General features: G+C 50.7%; 1 protein-coding gene across 1 annotated transcript in view; it reads left to right on the forward strand.

Moving 5' to 3' along the window:
- PCNX2 (pecanex 2) overlaps window positions 1–26690 on the forward strand; it is a gene marked incomplete at both ends in the record, with an annotated part of 156490 nt that overhangs the window by 118097 nt on the left and 11703 nt on the right. Inside the window, 5 exons of the mRNA XM_080717237.1 lie at window positions 7915–7973; window positions 11109–11321; window positions 13806–14059; window positions 19468–19701; window positions 21598–21710. Coding sequence (XP_080573363.1) covers window positions 7915–7973; window positions 11109–11321; window positions 13806–14059; window positions 19468–19701; window positions 21598–21710 — 873 coding nt within the window. The remainder of the gene's footprint in view (window positions 1–7914; window positions 7974–11108; window positions 11322–13805; window positions 14060–19467; window positions 19702–21597; window positions 21711–26690) is intronic.

Below are 26690 nucleotides of genomic sequence, written 5' to 3' on the forward strand. Positions count from 1 at the left end.
AAAAAAAAAAATGAAGCCACTGTCTACAGCCACTGCCCTCTTCCCATGTGGGGTGGCTTGTTTCCCCTGCAATCTTGTTTTTGAGGCTAACAAGGTGTCTGTAATTGTTAAATGGCCCAGAGCTTCTCCTCGCCATCTACCTGGATGGCTCCTGGTCCTCTCCACCTGGCCCCAAGTTCATGCCCTGCTCTGTGTGTACTGGAAGTAAGAAATGGACACTTCCTCCATCAACCCTGAGCCCACGGGGTTCACCTCGACCTGCCGTCCCTCAGAGGGTGGTCCCCTCATGCCACCCTCAGCTCTCCAGGCTCTCACCTCCCTGCAGACGGCGTTACCTTTGACATCCATGACTCTTTAATGAGGATGGAGAGGTAGAGCCAGCGACTCCTGGCTCGGTTAGCCATCAAAGAAAGAGGCACTCACGTGTATACTAGCTTTCTGTAACTTTGACAAATGGATTTTTGTTAGTTACTCTCTGCCCATTGAGCTCTTTTAAAGGTGGCTTAGAAGATCTTTGTGCCAAGCACTGAGCTTCCCCCAGAGCAATTTCTTTTCTTAAGTACAAAGCAGGCAGCTTATCGTGTCTGCTGGGCTGATGGCAAGAATGCAGCCCTACAGTTGAGAATCACCCTCCCTTTAAAGACACGCAGGGAGGGGCGCATGCATTCCAGCCCGCAGCTCGGTGATCCCACGACTTATTTGGGTATGTCTGGAAGGTGTCTGGACATACCACGGCCAGGGGCCCGACACACTGCTGGCCCTGGTTTTTGTTACAGCTGAGATAAAGTCATGAAGCTCCTCTATGAGGACCCTGGAGGCACTGCAGCCCCTCCTCAGACGTTGGGGTGTGTCAGGCCCAGATCTATTCCCAGGACCAGCCGCAGGCGCGGCGGCAGTAGCGACCTTCATCTTTCTGAGTTCACAGAATGCCTGCTCATTCCTAGCAGATCCATCCCAGTCCCTGCACCCACTCTGCTGAGCTGCATCTTTTCTTCTTTGACAGATCAGGAAAAGGCAGCTCAGAGAAGGGAGATAAGTTGCCCAAGGTCACAGAACCAGTGAGGAGCCGAGCTGAGGTATTAACTCAGGTCTGGCCTTATTCCAAGCCCAGAACACTTTCTATTAGGCCCCAAAGGCTCTGGTGTGCCCCGCCACACACATGTTCACACACACACACACACACACACACACACACACACACACACACGCACACGGTGTGTGTGCGAAAGGATGCCTCATAGCGCCTCCCAGCCTGTGATTGGAGGGCCCAGCAAGACCCTGCAGCCGCAGCAACAGCCCACAGATTCTTTCTTTGGCATTTGCCGTTTTGAGTTGAGTTCTCTGTCACTCAACTCAAGAGGGAGGGCTCTTGTAGAAGTGCTCCCCTCCCCTTCTACTCTTGGGGAGTGACAACACTCAGCTGGACCTTGAGCCCCTAATTCTGTGGATCTGAACGGTCTGGGGTTTCAGAGCAGGACCCAGCGCCTCCTGCACCCTCCAGAGCCAAGGGGCTGCTAGGAGTCGGAGCTCCCCCAGCTCTGTGTATGGCTGACGAGTTCTGACTTAGCCAGTCCTGCCTCCTCCCTCTTGGCCTCACTGCCCCTCAACTGGAATTCCAGGCCTGTGCCTGAAAGCTGCATTGTCTGAGAAGTGAACAGACGAGCTTGGCCCCGTCTCACTGTTTTGCTGACAGATCAGAAAACTCTCCCAGACATCCTCGGGGTACGGTTTGACACTTGAGGCGTGGTGATGAACAATTATGCAGATGTATTCCAGGAGGAAGACGCTTTTGAGGAACTCCTCAAATAGCGCCGCTTTGAGCTTATTATTCAATATGCCGTGGCGCATAATTTTACTCCACGGCCTGCTTCGTTTTGCTGAGCAGAAGTCTTTGAAAAGTGCAGAGTCGGGAAGCGGGCCGTGGGCCGTGGACCAGGCATGCATGCCCACCTGCTTCGCAGCTGTCTGGACCTGCTGACTCTTCAAGGTCACCGGGAGCGAGGCCTGGAGATCAGTTGCATTGATGGATGGTGACAGTCAGGGCAAGGCCCAGTGAGCAGGAGGACAGGTCACGTTCTGAGTCTCTGTGGCCAGGGACAGCGGGAGAGACCTCCGCTTTTCTCTGGCTTTTAGGGTATTGTTTGAGACGGGACTGGCTGATTCTAAACAAAGGGAGTCAGGAGGTTTGCAAGCTTCTAAATTCACACTGTCTCCAGCTCTTTCGTTAGGAGATTCAAATATAGAGGTGCGGGAGATTCACAAGACAGAGCTAAAGGACCCAGACGGTGACCTAAAGGATCCCTTCTCCGGTGGCCTGTACCCTGAGCTCTGCTAATTAAAATGTGCTCGCTGGGACCGGCCAGTATTGAAGTGACAAGCCAGGCCACACGGCGGGGTCTTTCCAAAGTCAGCGGAGAGCCGGGGCCAGGCAGGGACAGCCGGCTTCACGAGTGTGAAGACCACAGTGGGCACAGGGGGACTTTTGCATTTGGGGGCCTGTATTAAAACTCAGTCCGGAGAACACAGAGCCTCGTTTAGACTTGTTTATCTGGCTACTCTGAGCATGCACCCAAGGCTGATTAATCCCGGTTGACTGGGCGCCACCGCCTTGGCTGGATGTCGCTGCTCCCCGGCTTCCCAATCCTCTTCTGTGTAGGGATTGTTGCCTGGGATCGCTCTGTAAGCTCAGAGAACCAACAGTTGCTTCGCTTTGCCGGGTGTGTGTGTGTGTGTGTGAATAGAACTCAGAGGCATTCTACCTCCGAGCCATACCCCCAGCCCTATTTTAGTCTTTATTTTGAAACACGGTCTCACCAAGAGCTGTGGAAGGCCTCACATGTTGCCCAGGCTATCTGTGAATCTATGGTTCTCCTGTCTCAACCTCCCAAGTACAGGGATTACAAGTGTGTGCCACCAAGCCCAGCATCCTTCCTAGTTTTTAAATAAAAAATGACCCGTAATGCAAAAAGTAACCCCGTATATGAGCACTGGGGGGAATCACCAGGTAAATAGAAGGACAGTGAGCTGCATTAGATTCATTTCCTGCTTTGTGCTGTCCCGGAAGGCTGCATTTTGAGTTTGTGTTATTTGTTTCAGGGTTTGCTTAGTTGGAACTTATTTCAGGGCAGCCAGGAAAGACTTTTTGCAGGGAAAGAGGTTTGGAGGGAATGTACTTAGTGGATCTTAAAAAAAAAATGTCTGGAAAGAAAATGAGGATCTTAAAAGGCTGGCTTGAAGAGCAGCTCAGAACGCTAGAAGGCTGGCTTTCGGCTCAGTTTTGCTGGGTAAACGAGGGCGGCGGGGATGCCTGAGGGTCTGTTTCCCCTCCTTGTTAAAGAGCTGTTGGGGGAGAGGCTGGAGATGGCTGAGAGGATGGCTGGGAGAGACAACTGCCCCAGCTCTCTGGTGACGTCTGTCCCGGTGCTCCCGGGGCCAGGACTTGACACAGCCTATTTTAGTATTTGGAAAATCAAATTTGAAAACAAATGTAAAACAACGACTGAATAAAAAAAGCTGGTCTTTTGCCACCTTAAAAAAATCTCTGCCTGGTGCACCTCCATGGAGACCTCAAGACCATCTCTAGTCATATATAGAAATACATATAGCCGGGCGTGGTGTGCACGCTTGTAATCCTAATGCTTGGGAGGCTGAGACAGGAGGATCGCACAGGTTTGAAGCCAGCCTCGGCTACTTAGTGAGGCCCTCCGCAACTTCGTGAGACCCTGTTTCAAAATAAAGAGTAAGAAGCCAGGCATGGTGGTGTAAGCTTGTAATCCCAGCATTTGGGAGGCTGAGACTGGAGGATCTCAGTTCATGGACAGCCTCAGCTACTTAGTGAGGCCCTCCGCAACTCAGACCCTGTTTCAAAATAAAGAATAGAGCCAGGTGTGGTGGCTCATGCTTGTAATCCCCATGCTTGGGAGGCGGAGACAGCAGGATCGCGAAGGTTCAAAGCCAGCCGAGCTGGCTTAAGAGACCCTGTTTCCAAATAAAAAAGTATAAAATAGGTCTGGGAGTGTAGCTCGGAGGTAGAAGGGTTTCCAGAAACCCGAGTACCACTGAAAGAAAGAAAGATGAAAGAAAGAAAGAAAGAAGAAAGAAAGAAAGAAAGAAGGAAAGAAAGGAAGAAAGAAAAAAGGGCAGGGGATGTAGCTTGGAGGTCAAATGCCCCTGGGTTCCATCCTCAGACCCCCCCCCACACACACACACACACAAAAAAAAAAAAAAAAAAAAAAAACCAGTAAGAAATTAGGGAGCTGGGTGTGGTGGCTCACACTTGTAATCCCAGCACTTGGGAGGCTGAAACAGGAGGATTGCACAGGTTCGAAGCCAGCCTCAGCTACTTAGTGAGGCTCTTAGTAACTTAGTGAGACCCTGTTTCCAAATAAAGCATAAAATAGGTCTGGGAGTATAACCCGGAGGTAGAAAAGCCCCTGGGTTCCACCCCCAGTACTATATATATAAATTTTTTTTTTTTTTTTGCAATACTGGGGGTGGAACCCAGGGGCATTCTACCTCTGAGCGATACCCCCAGCCCTATTTTTATTCTTTATTTACTTGAGCCAGGGTCTCACTAAATTGCAGAGGGCCTCACTAAGTAGCTGAGGCTGGCCACAAATCATGATCCTCCTGTCCCAGCCTCTCAAATGCTGGGATTCCAAGCGTGCGCCGCCGCCGCCCAGCTCCATCTTATTTATATTTGTTCTTTGATTTCCCTCCCCCTGCCCTTTCCTCTGGCTGCCTTCATTGGCCACATTTCCCAAGGTTATCCTGCTGGGAATGAGCCAGCTTCCATTCTCAGCCCCATCTTGGATTGCCTCTTCAACAAACGCCACCAAACTTCTTGTTCTCACCAGCTGTATCTCCCCGTCAACGCAAGGGAACACTTCTACCACGATAGCTGCATGCGCCAATGAAAGAGGATTTGAAGTAGTGTCATGAAAGAAAATTACTGCTGAATCTTTAGCTTGCTCTTACGACCCATATGAGAGAGTAAGTGTTTGACCCAGCGAGACCGGCCATGGTGTGCAGGCCCTCTGGAGGGAGAAAGCCATTCGGCTATCTGTGCTCCGCGGTGATCTAGAGAGGGTGCCTGGCGGCCATTGGCTTCTCGGGCAAGACCTCTTAGGGCACTCGTGGCCTGCTGCCCGGGGACAGCCTTGTCCAGTAATGCACTGTGACTCCGTCAGGCGAGAGCCACACATGCAGACACACGCCTGCTGCCCTGCCCGCTCCCCTGAGACGGGGTGAGATCTGAGCACTTTGCCTCTGAGCAACAGATTTGATTTTATCCAACAGGACAGTCAAGGCAGAAATCCAATTACTGAGCTAATTAGCACCTTTGAGTGGTTAAGGACCGGATTCATAGGAGGAAGGCAGAGAAACCCAGCTCAGATTCCCCAGAAAGGCTGCAGCTCGCCTCTGGGAGGCGTGGAGGGCCCAGTCCCAGGTCCCCCGTGACTCAGCCGCGCTACTGCTCATCAGAACTTTGCGCGTGCATTCGGGTAAGGCAGCGCCTCGTTGAAAGACAGCCCGCCAGTGGACGAGTTGCGCAAGGCGTTTTGATTCCCAAAGGAGCTTGCTAAATGACTTTCTTTTAGCTCAGTCCCACTTCACAAAGCTGTTTATTTGCTCCTGCCAATTCCATTTGTCCTGGGTCTTAAGGTGAAATTAACATTGCGTTTAGGGACGAGCTGGGCGGACGTGGGACTGCAGCCTTCATCAGAAGGAGCTGTGCTGTTTGCTTTGTTCTCTGCCACCCTGGGCTCTTCTGTTCTGACGCCACCACGAGGGCCCTTGGAAGGAAGCAGGAGCTGCAACAGAGCAGCCGGTTCTGAGTCTTCCTGAGACCCGGCAGTGGGACCCACTGCACCAGCCATGGCAAGCAGGACCTTCCCTAGAGGGTCTGCAATGTCTGAGGGCGCAAAGGAGGGAAGGGTGTTTTTTTTTTCCCTGAAGACAAACCTTTCCGTTCATTCAAGCTAATCCTCTGTCCAAACATCTTTTTGTTTGCTCTGATGCCCGAGTCAAGTTTACAAAGGAAGTGAGGATGCTGGGCTTTCCTCTTCTGCATGCTCCTGACAAGCACCCCTCCCTGAACAAATCACTTATTAAATCAAACGCTGCATGTCAACAGCCGCGTTGCAATACCAGCCAAAGGAGGCACCGGTGCAGCTCTTTCTCCTCCTGGCAGGTGCCCTGGGAGCAAAGGTTTTGGGCAGACTTGTCTTTGATCATCCATCCAGTCAATAAGTATTTACTGAGTAGCTGGTAGGTGCCACTCGTAAGCAAAAGAAACCGGCCCCATGGTGCTCAGGGTCTGCTGCAGGGGGCAGATGTGGTCAGATAACCACAGGGAGAGAGGAAAGATGTGGCCTGTGGCCCAGGCTCCAGCGCCAGCTGCCGTGGGTTCGAGTCCTGCTCTACCAGCTGTTAGAGCCGTGACCTTGGGCACGCTCCATCTCTCTGGGCCTTGGCTCTGTCCTGTGTAAGTGGGTATAACAGCATCTCTCTGCCTCGGGGAATGCGGTGAGGATTCAGCGAGTCCATACCTGGAAGGTATTTGGGACAGGTGCATGGCATTGCCCATCGTTACTGAGGTCAGCCATGACAGGTGCTCCAGAGGACAGTTTGATACAACCGAGCACAAGATAGACGAGTCTCCCAAAAGGAGGGTCAGGCGGCTTCCTGAGATGGTGGCCCCTCTACTGGGACAAGAGGGACAAGAGGAGCCAAGGGGGACGGGGGTGGGAACGGAGACGAGCCCTGGGACCAGAGGCAGCCACAGAGGTGACAGATGAGGACAGGGAATGCAGGACAGGGCGGGCATGTTGAGGGGTAGGCCAAGGGACCCAGAGCTGGAGAAAAGAAGGCAAGGACCGGTGATGGCGGAGGTGGGGCCGGGCGAGGTAAGCCCGGGATTCCACAGCTGTCAGCAGGAGCTCCTTCCTGGGCTCACCTGTACATAAACCCTGTGTCCAATGCTGGTGTTTCCATGGAAAGCACTTTCTTAATGGCTGACCCTTTAGGTTTGATGAGTGAAACTACCGCTTTTGCGATGGCTAAATGTCCTCGGTTTCATCAATTCCACCTTTCATTCCCGAAGGCGTGGGACCATCTGCCGCCTCTGGACTGAAAGACGGGGCTGGTCAGGCAGTCTCTCCCAACAGAGCAGCCTGTGGCACCTCCACAGAGTTTGGGGCCAAGTGGCGTTCAAGGACCGGTGGAGTTCTAGGGCCGTGAGTGGCCGACTGCCTCTGTATGTGAGGTGGCTTGGAAAGACTGCAGCCCACCCGTTTCCTCTCACACATCTGGAGCCAGTCCATCAAGGGCTAATTCTCAGAACAAGGGCTGGCCACGCTGGACTGGCTCTTGCCCAAGATCAGGTGAGTGGTCAGGACACAGTGATGTTCAGAACTGCTTCTTGTGGCCACTGGTTACTTCTAAGTTTGTAAGATTTATTTTAATCCTCACGGTTCAACCTCAAAAAATCTTTTAAAAACTCATGAAGGCAGGTCAGGAGATTTTGGTCACTTACCCTGTTTTCTAGAATCAATCTAAAAAGACAGACACCTGTGTTGGACAGGGCTCTTGAGTTCTGAAAGGGAGTGGCGTCCCAGGGAGGTCAAATCATTTACTTTTTCTGCAGAGCCGGGCCTCAGAACTGACTGAAACACAGGCCATTCTCCAGGCATCAGGTGGCTGCTTGGCTCTCCACTTGACCTACTTCTCCAACATGTCTGTCTCTTATCAAGAGACATCGCTCTTCCTATAGGAGTGCCCTATCAAAGCCACCTGCTACTCCATGATGCCGTCCGGCTCTGCATGTCTCACTGGCCTGCCTGGCTCTGTGAACCAGCTCCCCAGCGTGCAGGGGTCTAACCCTGACCTTTTACCCTTTGTGGCCCTTTCCAGCACAAAACCAGTGGATAATTCCAACACCAGACTGGCGGTCCAAATCGAAAGGGATCCAGGTAAGAAGATGTCCCTGTCTTCTCTTTAAGCTTTTATTTACTGGGCTCTAAAGTGCCCTCTCTCCGATCAGGGCAGGGACAATGAAGTGGAGTTGGTACCTCTGCCGACCGTAGAGTAAGACCGAGCAAGGCACGCGGAGTGAGCATCCTGATTAGGTCTGGAAACACATCCTTGTCACACAGACTCAGATACGTGTTCGGCATCAAATGATTCTGTAAAGACATGTAATTTTGTGCATAGTAAACATCAAACACACGATAGAAACCTTGGGATTGGTCTTTTAGAAAAATATCCGCCTCATGACATCTTCAAAGACCAGTCATTCCAGGGTCCAGGATCAGAACTCTTAAAACACTTTGGTCGGCGGGCGTGGTTGCGCACGCTTGTAATCCCCGCGCTTGGGATGCTGAGACAGGAGAATCGCACAGGTTCAAAGCCAGCCTCAGCTACTTAGTGAGGCTCTCAGCAACTTAGTGAGACCCTGTTTTCAAATAAAGTATAAAATAGGTCTGGGAGTGTAGCCCGGAGGTAAAAAGCCCCTGGGTTCCACTCCCAATACCACACACACACACACACACACACACACACACACACAAAACCCACTTTGGTCAACATTAAACAATGAGAAGATTTACCTGCTAAGTAATTATGACTTTTTCCCCCTCATAATCCATCTCATTTTAACCATTCTCTCTCTCTTATCTGAATGGACATTTCAACTGCTTTTAACCTGGTAGGTATTTTTGTCAGCCCTACTCTTTTCTTCATACCCAAGATTTTATCTAGGAAGAATCATATCATATACATTATCTAGATAGATGCTCCAGTGACCCCCTGTACACTGAAAATAACACTAAGCCTGTGCACGCAATGTTCCTAACCTACTGAACACGATAGCTTAGCAACACAGTACACCATAACATCTCAGCCGTTTCCCTGGTGATCTGGGCTGACTGCTCAGCTCCATGAGATGATTACACCATACATTGCTAACCTGGGAAAAGACCAAAATTGAAAGTAGTGTCTACTATATATATACATACTCCTGTCGTTGCGAGGCCAAAATCCATTGAGTCAAACCATCCTAAAGTGGGGACTATATGCTTTTGCATTGCAAATAGCGTGATAAACAAAGAATCTGAATGTAAAATCGGAAAGTGCCGGCGGGTTTAGTTTTAGTAGAATTTTGTCAGTAGAGGGGGGAGGTACAGGAGGAAGGCTTCGGTGTGTGGCCGTGGACTTTGCCACATTGCGGGCCATCGATGCTGAGCACGGGGACAGTTTTACAAACTCATCACACTTTCAGCTAATCATAACTGTTCCCTCGTTTTTAGTAATTGTGCCGAAGAGTGGTCAGTGTGCTTGGTGAAGATGGCCCGAGTCAGATCCCTACTTTTAGTGAATCTAATTGTTTTATTGGATGTAAAGGTCGAACGGTTCGAATATTTTCACAAAGGTTAATTCTCTCATTCAGAGCTTTCCTTTGAAAGTGCCGGAGATGGACTGTAATCTTTAATTAGCAACTCAGGCTGCCAGCTAATTACTGCTGGAAGAGATACATCGGCAGGTCGGGCAGCTTCCCCTGCCGAGAGAGTGAGCAGCGGCACTCAGCTGGCGGCCGGCTTCTCCCGTCAGTCAGATCGCCTATGATTCATCCATCGTAATTCTGCTTTAACTGTCGCGAGCCTCCGGCAAAGCTGCCCGAGTGCTGCCTTGTAGATTTCTCTGAGACCTACTGGCACTCTTCCTTATAAAAGTGCGCTTGGGCGCCTTCCCCATGCTGAGACCCCTTCCTACTACCACCTGCCCATGCTCACAGAGCCGCACACTCGGGTAGACCTGGCTGTACCTGGGACCTCCCAGAACCCGCTTCCATTTTAACAGACAGGGTGTAAGGAGTGTTGAATTTGGTGGTTAGGTGTCTCCTCTTGGAGCAAGTATATGCCTCTCTGGCCTTCCAGAGCCAAGATTTCCTTCCCAAAGAGAAGCTACTTCTGGAATAGAAGCGCTGATGGTATGCTTGTGTCCTGGGTCTTCCTGGTGCCTCTTCTATCCCCAAGACCGCAGACCAGGAAGACTTGCAGTCCACCCAGGCTCCTCTTCAGAAGTTCATGGCCCTCATCCTGCAAGATCCCAGAGAGGGCAGGCAGGAGCCAGGGTCCAGCAGAGAGGTACAGGAAATGCACCCCAATTCCAGCGCTCCACACAGCCCTGGCCTTCCCAGGAAGCAGTGTTCTTAGCAACACCTCTCCTCCCTGTACCAATTGACTCCATTAGAATTCCCATGCGGAAATACTCTAGCTAGGCCGGGTATGGTGGTGCACGCTTGTCATCCCGGTACTCGGGAGGCTAAGACAGGAGGATCATAGGTTCGTGGCCAGCCTCAGCAATTTAGTGTGGCCTTCTGCAACTTAGTGAGAGCTGTTTCAAAATAAAAGAATTAAATAAGGCTGGGGTGTAGCTCAGAGGTAGAAAATCCCTGGGTTCCATCTCTAGTATCACACACACAAAAGAAAGAAATACTAGAGCCTGATCAGGAGAGGGGTAAAAGAAACATGGAAAGGCAGGAAGGTTTTCTAAATATATTTGAAGAAGATAGACTGGAAGAGAGGGAAAGTTCCCTCCAAGGCTGTGTGGACAGCAGTGCCGATGCCTCGGGTGAAGAACACGGGTCGGGGCGCCCGATGTGGACACGCAAAAGCAAGCCATGTGTGAGGCGCGCACAGGAGACGTGAAGGAGGAACGCGGGTGCACGGCTCTCGAGAATGCAGCCCAAGGCAGGAGCGTGGAAGCCGTGTGCACGCGGGTAGTGATCCGAGTGGCTTCCTGAGATCCTATTTCAGAATGAAAAATAAAATAGGTCTGGGGGTGGAGCTCTAAGGTAGAATGCTCCGGGGTCCAGTCCCCAGCATCACACTAAATAAATAAATAAGAAAGAGAAAGAAAGAAGGAAGGAAAGTAAGTAATAAATTAAATCCCTTTGTAGAGAGGTTGCTTCAGAGAGACCAGAAAAAAAAGTCAGGGGTGTCTCCTGTAAGACTGTGAAGAAGAGGACCTTTTGCGGCTACTTTCTCCTTAATGCAAGGACAGCCCCTGCCTGGGCTGTGCTCACCTCCTTCCTCGTCTGCCTTCAGGGGGCGACGAGCACGTCAACTCCATCTTCTATGAGCACCTGACCAGGACCCTGCAGGAGTCTCTCTGCGGAGACCTGGCTCTCGGCCGCTGGGGTAACTACAGCTCTGGTGATTGTTTCATCCTGGCTTCCGAGGACCTCAACGCCTTCGTTCACCTGATCGAAATCGGAAACGGCCTGGTCACCTTCCAGCTCCGAGGGCTGGAATTCCGAGGTACGGGGTCTCTTGGCGGTGGGCGTTGCTGGAACTCTGTCCCCCAAGTTACGATGCTAATAAGCCAGCAGGAGGCAGGAGAGCGCCGCGCCTGTCCACCTGAGCGGGGTGGGAGTAGGCGACTGGTACCTTTGAGTAGGTGTTCTGCAGTAGGTAAACCCGGGTCAGCTGGGGGGAGAAAAACATGAAACTTAATCACATGCAAATCAGGACACCAGGTCTGATCCTACTGAGGAAAACTCAGAAGCAAAGAGAGGAGAGGTCCTGGGGTCAGACAGCTATCTTCCACGCCCTCTGCTTATGCATTGCTGATGTCTGCAGCACACAGATGCTAGGAACTCCTGCAGACAGGCTGCTTCACTCTCAGGGGAAACCTGGGGCTTTCTTAGAGCTGGACTGCTTCAAGGGCCTATTTTTCTTTTTTTTTTCTTTTTTTTTTTTTTTTTTTTTTTTTTTTGGTGGTACTGGGGATGGAACCCAGGGGCCTTCTACCTCCGGGCTACACTCCCAGACCTATTTTATATATTTTATTTTTTGGAAACAGGGTCTCTTAAGCCAGCTGAGCCTGGCTTCAAACTTACGAGATCCTCCTGTTTCAGCCTCCCAAGGTTGGGGATTACAGGCATGTGCCACCACGCCCGTCTTATTTTTCATTTTTTGAGAAAAAGCCAGGGCCTGTGTGTAGCTCAGTAGTGAGCGCTTGCCTTGCATGCATGAGGCTCTGGGTTCCATCCCCAGCACATAGAAGAGAAAGAGAAATACAGAGAGAGACAGGAGACAAAGACAGACAGACAGACAGACAGACAGACAGGGGAAGAGTGAGACTGTGCGTGAACAGCTGTGTATTTACTTCCAGCTTTCTTCAGTAGGTGTTGAGAGAGTGAGACCCAGCCCATCTATACCTGGACTGCCCCAGGCTGTGCCCAAGTAGATTAAATCTGACCCAAATAAAACCTGCTATTTGGGAACACAGGGAATTCAAAAGAAAAGTAAAATAAAGAAAAGAAAACTTAAAACAATACCCAAGGAAGTAAAAGAAAACAGCCTTTCCTTGGGAATCTCGTGCGGTCTCTGTTGCACAGAGATTTAACACAGAGTGGGGCTTTCAGTCCTCTTGATTCTCCCTCCAACTAGAGTGGTTCTGATGTCGTCAAGCTAGACGCTTTTGTAAAGTCCCAGATTCCAGACTACAGGCGAACCAGGTCAAAGAAAATACAGAGAGCAGAGCGAGAGTGAGTGGAAGCCGGACATCAGTCCTGCTGGGCTGCTGGGTTCGGTCCTGCTAGTGTCCCAGGTACCCAGCCCATGTGCTGATCACACATCAGTCCCTCCGACTGTAGTACCCCTAATGCTCCCTCAACATCGTCCAGGCACCACTGCACCCTCACCCTCTGCAGCCACCTTTATTTTGAAACAGGGTCTCGCTAAGTTGCGGAGGGCCTGACCAGTTGCTGAGGCTGGCTGTGAACCTCAATCCTCTTGTCTCAGCTTCCCAGGTACTGAGATTATAAGTGTGCACCAGCTCGCTGGGCTTAGTCTACAATTCTAATGGGAAAGAGACATAAGTGCAAGGTAGACCAGCTGGCTTGATTTCATGTGGCCGGTGGCCCTTTGATGCAGTGTCTCAGGGAGCAAAGTCAGGTATCTTCTGACCAGAGCTTCCCCCATAGGTTCTCTCTAGAGTCCACACAGTCCCGCAGCACCCCACTTTTGGTTCATGTAGTGGATAAAATTACCAAAGCTTTGGCTAATCAAGATATTGCATGTTTGTAAATCCCATGCTCAGGTTCTGACTTACATGCAGGATGCTCCTGTCAATATTCCTGCAGGATAGTCCTCTTAATTTTCAGTGTGTTAAATCCATCCACAACCCCAGCAGCTAACATCACCTTAGATCACAATTCTGCCTTTGAGGCCATTCAGAAACCTCACATCCACAGCTGGCTGCCTCCGTTTCCTCTTGTATCCTTGAGGACAATGTTGAAAGACAAATCTCTTTGTTCCATCCTTGTGGAACGAGCTCCTCTGGATACACACCTAGTTCACGCCCTATCCTGACTCAGGGTGTGGGGGAGGCGGTGTGCCCTTGAAGTTGTCAGCTGCAACTCTTGCAGGACATCCTTCCTGGCGACACTTCAGGGTGCCCTGGTTTTCTCAGACACCTCCACTGCCGCCTTCTTAGCCTCCTGTTTGTGCAGTTAGGACCCACCGGACAAGGCTGTCACCAGCCTGCATTTCAGCCTTAGCATCCATGACCACTACGAGAGCATTAACCCTGCTTCAAAAGACAGGAAGCAGGTGAGCCTCAGAATTATTATGAACGAAGAGAAGAGCCCATGGTTATGAGAACTGTGGCTTTTGGGGGGACATAAAAAAGAATAAACAAATGTCTGGATGTTGACTCTCCAGTATCTTCCCTCCCGCAAAGGCAAGGGGATAATGGCAGTGTGACTTTGCCTCTCGAACCCATTTGTGCTTGGCCAGGAACCTACTGCCAGCAGAGGGAGGTGGAGGCCATCATGGAAAGTGACGAAGATGACAGAGGCTGCTGCTGCTGCAAGCCGGGCCACCTGCCACACCTGCTGTCCTGCAACGCCGCCTTCCGCCTACGCTGGCTCACCTGGGAGGTCATGCGCACACAGTACATCCTGGAGGGCTACAGCATCATAGACAACAACGCGGCCACCATGCTGCAGGTGTTTGACCTCCGGCGGATCCTCATCCGGTACTACATTAAGGTACCTCTGCTTCCCGACGGGATGGAGTGAGCATCTCCCCAGAACTGCACAGCCTGGAGCCGGGCGTGGTGGCGCACGCGTGTAATCCCAGCGCTTCAGAGGCTGAGAGAGGGGGTTCAAAGCCAGCCTCAGCTACTTAGTGAGGTTCTCAGCAACTTAGTGAGACCCTGTTTCCTAATACAGTATAAAATAGGTCTGGGAGTATAGCCTGGAGGTAGAAAAGCCCCTGGGTTCCACCCCCAGCACCACCAAAACAAACAAACAAACAAACAAAAACAAAAAACAAAAAACAAAAAAAGAATTGCACAGGCTGCTAGCTGTTGCAGGTTCTCCCCAGTCAAGGTGGAGGTCCAGCCAGCCCTGGGAGCCATCGTCGTCGGGAGCTTAGCAAGAGGTTTGCGCCCTGCATCCCGTTCTAAGGCTCAGCACCGGCAGGCTTTCTGTTACGCGGGTCTGTTCTTTCCTTCCACCACTACGCAGGTGCTCACAATGATGGGGACGAGAAACATAAGCACCCTAGAAATGTTACAGAGCCTCGATGTTTGAATTACACTGTTACACTGAGTCTCTGAAAATCTTCCACTTTAGAATGACAAGTATTTTTTAAAGCTCGTGTTAAAAACATAAAAATATAGCTAACTGATCCAGTCTGGATTGGCGCCGGCAGCCTTCCGCACACACGTGGAGACCAATGACGTTTTGTTTCAGTTGTTCAGAAAACATACAGTCTGGAGCAAGTCTCCGGGAGGACGGGTTGGGAAGTAACACAGCAAAATCATGCAGTGTCCCATGTGGCCCGCCTGAAGTGGGAATCAGCCTTCTACCCCGCGGATCCACCCTGTGGACACTACCCACCCGTAGTCACTTAGCAGCTTTCCTGGTTCTCAGGTCAATTGTCATGGTTCACAGTGCTGGTGTTCAGTAACACACAGTTATTTACTTACTTATTTATTTACTTATTTATTTTGGTACTAGAGATTGAACTCAGAGGCATTCTACATTCCAAGCCCCTTTTTAAAATTATTATTGTTATTGTTATTATTAAAACAGGGCCTCACTAAGTTGCTCAAGGTCTTGCTAAGCTACTGAGGATGGCCTCCAGTCTCAGGCTCTTCCAATTCCTGGAATTACAGGCGTGCACCACCATGCCGGGCGCAAGTAACCCTTTTATGTACTAATGGCCTCAACGCACAAGAGTAGCGATGCCGACAAAGAAACAGGCCGAAGGAAGACGTAGAGTGCTTCCTTCAAGTGAAAGGTGGTAGTTCTTGACTGAAGAGAACAAAAGCCTATACCGAAGTTACTGAGGTCTACAGGATAGTAAGATATTTTGAGAGAGAACGAGAGAGCACACTCAAGTAACTTTAATTTTAGTATGTTGTTATAATTGTTCTACTTTATTATTTATTGTTAATATCTTATGGTGCCTAATTTGTAAGTTAGGCTTTATTTTAATCTTATAGGTATGTAATGCAGTGTGTGTATATATATATATAAATTATATATGTGTATATGTACATATACATATATGTATATAGACAGTCAGTACCATACATATATATGTATATAAGAGATAGTTGATACCATATATATCATAGATAAATAAGTCCACTGGGGAACTTGAAACAGATCCCCTGTGAATAGGGGTGACCGCAGTTGCTGCCCATGGCTGAAGGCTCAGCTTCTTCACTGGTCATTACAAAGAACAAAAGAGAAACTCGGTTCCTTTGAACATCTGGCTGTAGCTAACATCTGTTCCCGTTACATGCCAGTCATGTACGAGACAGGAATAATAAACACAAGTCAAAAGACCAAGTTGGCCTTTTCCGTTCACTTCTAGAGAAGAACTAAAATAGCCCATGACCACTGAAGTCAGGATAGGGGTGAGGACCTTGAAGCCCAGATGCCAGAGCTGCTCCCCCTGGGCGGGGTGGAACCTTCTGACAACACGCGCAATCTCCCGATCATAGTACTGTGACCTGGCAGAACGCTCGTCGTGAGCCAGCCAGCAAAAACCACAAAGTCCTTCCAAGGCTGTCAGAGGGAGAGTCAGGCTGCGCCCAGCAGCTGCGTGCTCTCACCAGGCCACGAGGGAAGCCAACCCCCCTGGAACTGGTCCACGTATCTGCCTCCTCTGGCGGCTTCCTCAGCTTCTCATTTTGATTACAGATCAGCACATCCTTCCAGTCAGCTGCTTAGAGGAAGGAGGCCCTGGCAGGCCAGAGCCCCGGCTTTTGGCAGCTCATCCTGCGTGTCCAGTGATAAGCTGCCCGGCAACAATGGCGGTGGGCAAGCCGGGCTCTCATGGATATCTGAGGTCTCTGAGCTAAGAGGGGTTCAAGCACTAATACACTGAGGAGAGAGAGAGAGGGGACGCCACGGGACCCGCCAGTCGTCAGGAAATGATTTCAAATATATTCACAGAGGATGGGGAAACTGACCCAGTTTATTAAAGGTTTAAAAAACCTTTTGTGTTAAGGAATTATTTTAAAATTTTCTTTATTTTCAATTCGTCTATCCAATAAGAATATAATTTTAAAAGAGAAGTGTTTTTTTTTTTTTTTAACCCAGGGGCATTCTACATCCAAGCTATATCCCCAGTCAAATTTTAATTTTTTACTTTTTGTTGTTGTTGTTATTTTGTTTTGTTTTGTTTTTTGGTGGTACTGGGGATGGAACCCTTCTACCTCCAGGCTATACTCCCAGACCTATTTTATATTTTATTTGGAAACAGGGTCTCTTAAGCCAGCGAGGCTGGCTTCGAACCTGTGTGAGCCTCCTGTCTCTGCCTCCTAAGCGCAGGGATTACAAGCGTGTGCCACCAGGATTGGCCTTTTTTTTTTTTTTTTTTTTTTTTTTTTAACTTTGAAACAGGTTCTCCCTAGGTTGCTGAGGCTGGCTAGGAGAACCTGCAATCCTTCTGTCTCAGCCTCCCAAGTACTGGGATTACAAGTGTGCGCCACCACACCTCCCTGAGACTGAACACTTGAAATGACCCAGAGCTACATATCTATGCACCCCAGAGAGGAAGCCCCTGGGCACAGAGGAGCAAACCCAAAGTCTAGCCTGCCCTCCATTCTGACGGCAGAGAGAGGCTGCTCAGGCATTAGCAACCATGATGCTCTGGATTTAGTGTTCCCCGACCCCACACAAACAAGGCAGTGATGTTGGAAGCAGGGCTTGGTTGCTAAGGAGGGCTCCCTGAGGTGTGGGCTTGGGGATCAGGTCTCTCCTGCCCCTGCTTGCTCTCTACTTCTGGCCTCTGTAATGTGAGGAGCCTGTGTGTTCTTCTTCTGCACACTTCCTAAAGCCATGCACCATCCTGTGCAAACGGCTCCATAAACTGTGAGCAAATAAGCCTTCCTTCCTCTAAGTTTTGTGGTCTGCCATTTTGGATTACAGCCATGAGGTTGTTGACCGAGATGACGACTGTTTATTCCATATCAAAGATCACCTGCAGGCTGTCTGTTCACCTGCTCAGATGCCTGAAAGAACTTGAAACCAGACACTTCGGGAACCAAGGACCAGGGATGCCTGGATTTCATTCCCTAGCAGAGTAAGAGAAGGTGGAGAGAGAAGTACGGCCGGCTCCTAGGAGAGGGCTTTCGTGCCACCCTCCCCCACTCACTGTGGGCCTCCGTCTGTCTCCAGGAGTCCAGCAGCTGCCGCCTTCTGTTTTATCACTTGGAAAGAGTGTTTTCTAAACACCAGGCCACCCAGTGGCTGGTTCCAAAGGAGCACACATTCTCTGCATCGAACACCAAGCTCCTCATCCTTCGAGATTCAAAGATGAGATGCGTGGCCATGCTCCTGGGGTCCCCTCAGCCTCGACAGCCCTAGGCGCTGCTTCCAATTCTGTGTTATAATGAAAACTCAGCGTTGGACATGACTCCTCAGCCCCTCGCTTCGCCCCATAGCCCACGCCACCACACACAGCTCAGAATTTCATTTTCTCTGATACTCTTTCGTGTCTTTAGGCCAAGCATTAGCCTACTTGAAGGGTGAATTCATTCAAAATTTACCAGGTGGCTCTCCACAAAGCGTGACTCAATAATAAAGCCAGAGGGTGGCATTTTCCCTGACTGGGGCTCGTAAGCAGGGTGTCCAATTATGGGAAAACTTGAGATGTTTGTGTGTGTGTGTGTGTGTGTGTGTGTGTGTGTGGTACTAGGGGTGGAACCCAGAGGCTTTTCTACCTCCGGACTATACTCCCAGGCCTATTTTATACTATATTTAGAAACAGGGTCTCACTAAGTTGCTGAGAGCCTCACTCAGTAGCTGAGGCTGGCTTTGAACCTGTGCGATCCTCCTGTCTCAGCCTCTCAAGCACTGGGATTACAAGCGTGCGCCACCATGCCCGGCTTGAGCTGTTTTTTAATACGCCACAGCTACCAGGGTGTCCGAATTAAGTACATACCCATGTTACAGTTTGTACGTCACTACTTTTCACAGAGCTGTGCCGTGTTAGTTCGTTAAACACTCAGCTGGGTTGGACCCAGGGTCCTCCTGCAGGATCAGCCTGGCCCGGCATCCTCAGTGGTCTGCTAGAGCACCTGGCTTTCCTGCGCTGCTCTCAAAGAGGGCAGGGCTGCCTGATGCCCTTTCTCATCACAGAGATTCCACCATTACACTCCGGCGGTAACAAGTTCTTTCTCAGTTTCCTTTTTGCTCTGATGACCTGTATTTTGGCTTGGATTTGAAATGTACCCCAGAAAAGCTCATATATTGGCAGCACAGCAGTATTCAGAGGTGAGATCGTTGAATCAGAGCTGGACAAATGTACTGAGGGTTTAATCATTTGAATGGACGTGCTAGGTGTTGATTGTGGCAGGTAGGATGTGGCTGAAGGAGGTGTGTCACTGGAGGCAGAGATTGGGTACCACATCTGTAGGCCTCCCCCTCTCTCTCTCTCTCTCTCTCTCTCTCTCTCCTCCCCCTCTCTCTCTTTCCCTCTCCCTCTCCCCCTCTCTCTTTCTCTCTCTCTCCCTCTCTCTCTCCTTCTCCCCCCCTCTCCCTCTCTCTCTTTCTCTCTTTCTCTCTCTGCTTCCAAACTGGAAGGAGCTGAGCAGCTTCCCTCTGCCATGATGTCTTTGCCTTGGAGTTGGCCAACCATGGACTGAGCCTCTGAAACCATAAACCAAATAAACCTTTCCTCCTCTGTGTTGCCGTTGTTAGGTGTTTTGGTCACAGGGACAAGAAAGCAAATTTACTTCATAGGAGGACTTTCCAGAATGTCTCGATGGGTTGGTTCAGAGCAATGAATACAAATGATACCGCACTGGGGGATTTCATGTCTCTGTCACTTGACACTGATTAGCTTCCTACGACCTAATAGACCTAATTTTTTTAAAACCCTTCCCGACCGTGGAGTGGCTCTGAGAGCTTCCTACCCGGCTCTCTCTCTGCAGAGTATAATCTACTACATGGTGACGTCCCCCAAGCTGCTCTCCTGGGTCAAGAACGAATCGCTCCTCAAGTCCCTGCAGCCCTTTGCTAAGTGGCACCACATCGAGCGGGACCTCGCCATGTTCAACATGAACATCGACGACGACTACGTCCCGTGTCTCCAGGGGATAACGCGAGCTAGCTACTGCAATGCGTACCTGGAGTGGATTCAGTACTGCGCGGGGAAAAGACAAGAGGTGGGCAGGGAGCGGGAGCTGGGGTCCCGCACACGTTCAAAGGACAGGAGTCAAGCCGGGCGTGGTGGCGCTGCTTGTAATCCCCGCGTTTGGGAGGCAGAGAGAGGATCGCGCAGTTTCGAAGCCAGCCGCGCTGCCTTAAGAGACCCTGTTTCCAAATAAAAATATAAAAATAGGTCTGGAAGTGTAGCCCGGAGAAGGGTTTCCAGGAACCCCAGTACCACCAAAAAAAGAACAGGAGTCAACAGTCACTAACCTCTTTTTTATATGCCATAGAGGAATGCAATAAAATAGAAAAGAGAAAAAAATTATATTTAAGCCAGCATGGTGGCGCACGGTTGTAATCCCAGTACTCGGGAGGCTAAGACTGGAGGACTGCAGGTTCATGGCCAGCCTCAGCTACTAAGTATGGCCCTCTGCAATTTAATAAGACCCTGTTTCAAAATAAAGAATAAAAAGTAGGGCTGGGGGGTGTAGCTTGGAGGTAGAATGCCCCTGAGTTTAATCCCCAGTACTGCAAAAATAGTAATAAAAAATATATTTGATGAATATTTATTTAACAGCTAAGCAAAATGAAATGGGAGAATTGATATAGCTTGTCTGCAGTGAAGGAGCCTTGAAGGTGTCTATATCCCCTTTTACTGTGCTCAGGGCCAGCACCGTTTTAAGTATCTATAAAGGGCTAGGGCACAGGGGACTCCTGGTTTGCAGTGACATTTTGAGATGGCCACACGGCCTGCTTCTGTGCTGGTACCAGGAACGTTGCTGCGCTTGAATCATGGCTGTGCCACATCCACTTAGTGATCAGGGGTTCTGAGTTACTGAGGCTGTGACTGTTTTCCTGCGCTCATGGGCTGAGGACACATCTGGAGGTGAAGTGAACCCTCCTGGTAGAGATGAAGCCCAGAATATGGCCACTTACAAAAGGGAGAGAGGGGGCCCAGGACTAGGGGCGGGGAGGGGATGCCGTGGAGAAGTCGGCTCACTTTGCTTCTCCGGATTTGAAAGGCTGAGTCCAGGGCTGTCGATGGAGAAAGAGGGTCGGAGTTGAAAGCCACCTCTTCGGCAGCTGAGGAAGCGTATAGTCTGCTGGAGGGGAGTGAACAGAGCCACAGCTCTGGCCGGGCCTTCATTTCTTATGAACAACTAGACAGAGAAAGCCCTGCAGAGCCTGCTTTGCCCAGACATCCCAGAGTCATGCGTGATCCTGGCCTGGGCCAGTGGGGCCGCTCGGGGCGGCTGACGTGGCCAGCCGGCCCGCAGCGCAGTGCAGGCTGCCGCTCCTGCCTCCGCTGACTCCTGTGCCATTCCATTCTCCTTGCAGAAGATATTTGACTTTGAATCTCTTCCGCATCCCCCTTTTAAGCGAACTCCGGGTCACTGCTAAAGTTCTTCCATTCTCCTTGCAAAAGACACTGGACTTTGAATCTCTTCTACAGCCCTTTGTAAGCTGACCGCAGGCCACTGTTTCATTCTGGTGCTGGCTGTGGATTTATGGCCAGCTCCGAGGGCCGTTCACCATCGGGAGGGGAGAAGGCCAGGCCTGCGCTTCGCTGACCGCGAGGATGGTGTGCGGCTGGGTCCTCCTTGGACCGCAGCTCCGCCCTCTTCCTGGCCCCAGGTGCCATCCTCGGAGTCTCAGAGAATCAGTTCCTCGGTGCACATCTAAACCCCTCGTCCTTTCCAAACCAGCTTTCTCATCTTTAATTTTTCCCATGTCCAATCGCAAGACAAGCTGCTCGAGGAAGCAGAACTTCCCACTCCAGGGCCATGTCCAAGGGGACTGGATGCCCAGAGTGGCCACCTAAGAGTGCGCCAGCTCCCGCACAGGATCCTGTGCTGTCCGTATCCATGGGGACCCGTGTGAAAGCTGAGCTCCTGCCCTTGTTCTTTCAGCCATCAAAGACCCTGGACAGTGACGAGGACTCCCCCCTGGTGACCCTGTCCTTCGCCCTGTGCGTCCTGGGGAGGAGAGCTCTGGGGACCGCCGCACACCATATGGCCATCAGGTACCTGGGCACACAGCCGGGGCTGCGCACGCCGGGGCTGCAGATTTGTACAGATCTGTCGATCATCCTTAAACCTGGGCTTAAGCCGGGTGTGTTGGCACATGCCTGTAATCCCAGTACTTGGGAGGTTGAGACAGGAGGATCGTAGGTTTGCAGCCAGCCTCAGCAATTTTGCAAAGCCCTCTGTAACTCTGTGAGACCCCTTTCCAAATAAAAAATAAAATACAGCTGGGGTGTAGCTCAGAGGAAGAATATATACTGGCTTCAGATGTTTTTCTCCTCAATAAGTGGAGTTGGGCCTGCAGGGACACTTTCTGTTCACTGGGGTCTTTTGGAGTATTCGATCTGGAAATGTCATTAATATGGTCAGAGTCCAGGAATTCTGAGTAAGGGGGCTTCCCTGCTATACGGGACCTCATGGATTTGCTAGGGTTCCAGGAGATCTGCGTATGAAGCACCTGGCACTGTACCTGGCAAGGCTGATGCTCAGGAAGTTTCGTTCCATTTCCTTGTTTGAACCCACAGAGGAAACCCGCCCCTTGGGGTGGTGAGCCCCTGTGGGCCGTCTGTGCAGGGATCCCATAACACCACCCTGCTGCTTTTCCCATCTCTACTAGATCTCCCCTCTATGTAGAAATAGCTCAGGTCTCTACTTTTTCGTGTGTGTGTGTGTGTGTGTGTGTGTGTGTGTGTGTGTGTGTGTGTGTTGCTGGGGATAAAACCCAGGGGCAGTCTACCTCCAAGTGATACCCACAGCCCTGTATTCTTTTTTATTTGGAAACAAGGTCTCTCTCTGAACTGCTAACAGCCTCACTAAGTTGCTGAGGCTAGCGCCAACCTACCATCCTCCCGTTTCAGGCTCCCATGTACCACGATTACAGGCGTGCGCCGTCGTGCCCCACCTAAGTCTCTTTTGTTAATGAATAAATATAAAATTAGGCCCTCCGCTGGCCTCGCTCTGGCTCTCCCTTGGGTACCCTTCATGGAGGAAGCAGGGCTCCAGCTGCTGTCTCTGGGGCTGCCTGCAGCTTCCAGAGCCCTGGCAAAGGGTTCCGACCAACTTCAGCCTTCGCCACCAATCACCCCGCCCAACCCAGGGCTGCTGTGACACTTTAGCACTGTGGACCCAGTTATGAACTCCGCCTGCCCACTGGAGTCACCTTGGCTGGAGCTTCTTAGCCCTAGACGCATGCAAACTTGCCTTCGCCGGTCCTGTTGCCCGCATCCTCCTGCTGACCTGCTGACTCTGCCAGGATCCGTATGGCTGGGCCATGCTTCACTGGTGCCTCACCATCCTCTGTGGTTTCAGGATGAACCCGGGCTCAGAACAGCTCAGAACTGGTGCACGTAACAGAAAGGGTCCTGTGTGTCCCCTCTCCCGTCTCTCCTCCACCTGGGCCTTCTTCAGTATTTCTGTATGATGTTGTTGACACGGCGCTCTACAAAAGGGGTCCTCTGCATAGTTCACTTGAGAGATTTTTGCTATTAGGTTGGTGATAAGCTTGCTAAAGGCAAAACCCACTTGTCTATCTTTCTGTCTGTTTGACTCCCTGCCACCTCTGGAGGTAGTAGCCTGGCAGGACCCCTTCTCTCTTCCACCCAACAGCTACATTTTTATGTTTCATATTCCAAGGGTTTATAAGTTGTTTTGCTTTAAAAATAAGTAAATAAAAGAGAGCTGGGCGTGGTGCCATACCCTTGTCATCCCAGTACTTGGGAGGCTGAGACAGGAGGACTGCAGGTTCATGGCCAGCCTCAGCTACTTAGTGAGGTCCTCTGCAACTTAGTTTCAAACTAAAAGAATAAAAAAAAAGTAGGGCTGGAGGTGTAGCTTGGAGATAGAATGCCCCTGGGTTCCATCCCCAATGCCACACACTAAAAAGAAACAAAATAAAAAATAAAAGGACTATGGGTAGAGCTTGGAGGTAGAACACCCTGGCTTCAATCCCCAGTACTGATAAATAAATAAACACATTTATTTTTAATAAATATGTAAATAAGAAAGCTCCAGAGCTCAAAAAATGTAAGCATAACTTTTGTTTCAGGTTTTTATGAGACTATTTTTATAAAGTCACAGAGCTTCCCCCTCCTGGCATGCTAAAGCTTTTTTGTAAAGACAGCCTGCTAATTTTTTTAAAGAATTTTGGGAGATGCATTCAGATGATAATAATCTTCTCCTTCAATCTATCAATAGAACGAGTCATTACCATAATAAATTCCCTGCTGCGGAGACATCCTTGCCATTCTGAGTTAAGCTCTACTTGGTCATGACATACTATTCTTCTTATACAGTGATAGCTTCAATTAGAAAATGTTTTATTTACTGTAATCATATCCATGTTCAGAGCGAAAGTGGCCCATAATCTGTGTGTGTACACACGTGAGCATGTGCATGAACTCTGCCCTCATATACTTTTTCAATCAGGAGCGTGGCCCAGGTGCACTTTATGAGACCCAACACGTCAGCCTCACCTCCTGCACGCTGAAGAGTCCCAGAGGACTTTTGAATGCTGACTCCCCCAGGAAGTCCCATGTGGCGCCGGGCCTAAGCCACAGTCTCTGCTTCCCTTGATGGATTTGTTGGGGAAATGTTTTGACCTTGCAAAAGTGACAGCCCTTTGACAGACAGTCCCCAAGAAAGAAAAGTACGTGTCTGTAAAAGTCAGGAGCATGAGTACATGGAGAATTGTCTTGGATGGCATCCCGAAGGCAAGTGTGCAAGAGCGTGGATACAGAAAATACCTTCGAGTAGAATACGATGGTGCAAGTCACAGAGGTGGGACGGGTCAGGGTGGATGTGGCCAGGAAACACGGAAGATTCTTTAAACTCGAGGTTCAGGATGCATCTCAGTCATCATTCTCACTGCTAGCATCCAAAACAACTGACTACACAGCTTAGAGGAAAGCAGGTGTATTTGCTTAGATTTTTGGAGATCCCAGATGCAGTCTAAGTGAGGCCAGGGTCTGGGGGGCTCAGGACATGGTGGCGGGAAGCCAAGAGAGGGAGGGAGCAAGGCTCTGCTCTCACACCATGGAGGCTGGGAGCAGGAGAACCAGCAAGGGGATTTGAAGGCCAAAGCACAGTCCCTAAGGTCACACCCCAGGGACCCACTTTCTCTAGCCACACCCCCTACCTAGGTTACCACCCAGTAAATTCATGACAATGTATTTGTCCACGGATGAGATTATAACCCTCATGACTTAATCACAGCAGCTCTGAACATTGATATGTGAGCTCTTGGGAGGGGGCAGTCCATACCTAACCATCACAGGATATAGCTCCCTTGAAGAACTTTATTTCTCACTAACAAGAGCCAGGCATACCTCGGTGGGAAGTCAGGTGCACTGACCCCCCAGGCTGGGAGGTGGGTTTGTTTTGTGAGCAGGAGAGGTGAGAGCTAGGTCCTGGCAGCTGCTGTACTTACCCAGAGAAGAAGAGGAGAAGATGGCCACGTCAGACAGCACAACAGATCATTATGCAGAAGAAAGTCTGCTGGCTTTTGGAGTCGACCAGAATTTAAAAATCAAAACAAACAAACAAACAAATACTGAAGCTGTCAAAGTGAAAAGGAAGAAGCCCAGCCTGAGCGTGTTCTCTGCCGAGCCCCAACCTGCTTCACTGAGGCAGGAGGTGGCCGTGGTGGCCAGGGTCACTACGTCCACCACAGACCCCTCCCCAGAGCCAGCAGCCTGCAGAAGCAAGTGTTCAGGAGCCCGGCCGTCACCTCCGCCTCTCCTCCTGACCGTCTGTGGGAGAGGGGGGCGCACGGCGGGGCCAGCCGTCACACTGGATCATCCTGCAGAAGAGATTAAGATCCGTCTGCCCACTGGGGTCGGAAACTCAGAAGCCAGCATCCAGAGACAAGTAGACAAATTAAACAGGATGCATGAGCCTGGCTTAGGTGATTTAGTTTATCAAGCTGAACTCGGCATCTGGGAACAGGAGGACATGCCTGAGTTTAAGGATAGACAGTTGAAGTGGCCGGGGTGGGTCAGTAGAGACGCACTTGCCTGACCTGGGGCCTGCGCCAGCCCCGGTTCCGCCTCCAGCACCGCAGGATGTGTGCAGGTGTGCACACCAGCTTCACTGACGGGTTGCCGGAGGCTGACCTGGAGGCGAGGGATGCGAGGTGACCTCAGAGCTGGCCTGCGTGGAGATGAGTCCAGCTGCGTCTCAACAGTGGCTGAGTCTGGTGGCAGCTTGTGCCGAGCCGCTGCGGCAAGGCGTGCGCTGCCACGTAACTGTTCTCAACCCTCGGATGCACTTTCTCGACTTTTTCTGGCCTGTCTCCTCTTGTGTGAAGCGGTACCAATACTGTACCATGTGCAGGGATCCGGGAGGATGAGAGGAACCTTTGGGGTGGAAAGGGCTTTGTAAACTGGTTGCGTGCACCTGTCTGGAATACGAGATCACACATGGTTCTTTGAGCCTGCCTGCCCTCCTGCCCCTCTCTGGTGGGACGACCTGCTTCACCCCCTCCTCGGGCAGCTGAAAGTGGGGTTGACTTAGTCAGCTACCAATGCCAGTCTCAATGGCTCCCCAGTAAGGACAGCCCAGCCAGCTCCAGCTGCAGGCCGGCTGGGGGTCCGCCATCTCTCAGTAGAGTCTTAAAGAGACAGCGCCCTGCTAAGCTCAGCTCTAGCCCTGCTGCAGGTGTACTGTGCGGCTCGGCTCACTCTCCACCTCCCATCTGGTTCCTCACAGCTCGCCAGCCGCCTGCCTCCTCTTCAGTCTCTCAGGGGAGAAGGCAGATAATGAAACACGTTCCTTTTAGGACGCCTTGACCTGTGAGATGCAAGAAACTAAACCCCAACCGAGTGGGATTCCAACTCGGCTCGGGGTACATGCAGAATCATGTCCATAGAACAGCATTGAGACTGCAATGCGTCGTTTCCTCTGCGAGAGAAAGGACCGCTTAGGTGCACATCGCGGGCCTCGCTCGGTGGGCTCCGGCCCTTAGCAACCTCTGTGCAGGCTGA

Source organism: Muscardinus avellanarius (assembly GCF_963383645.1).
Source record: "Muscardinus avellanarius genome assembly, chromosome: 20".
NCBI lineage: Eukaryota > Metazoa > Chordata > Mammalia > Rodentia > Gliridae > Muscardinus > Muscardinus avellanarius.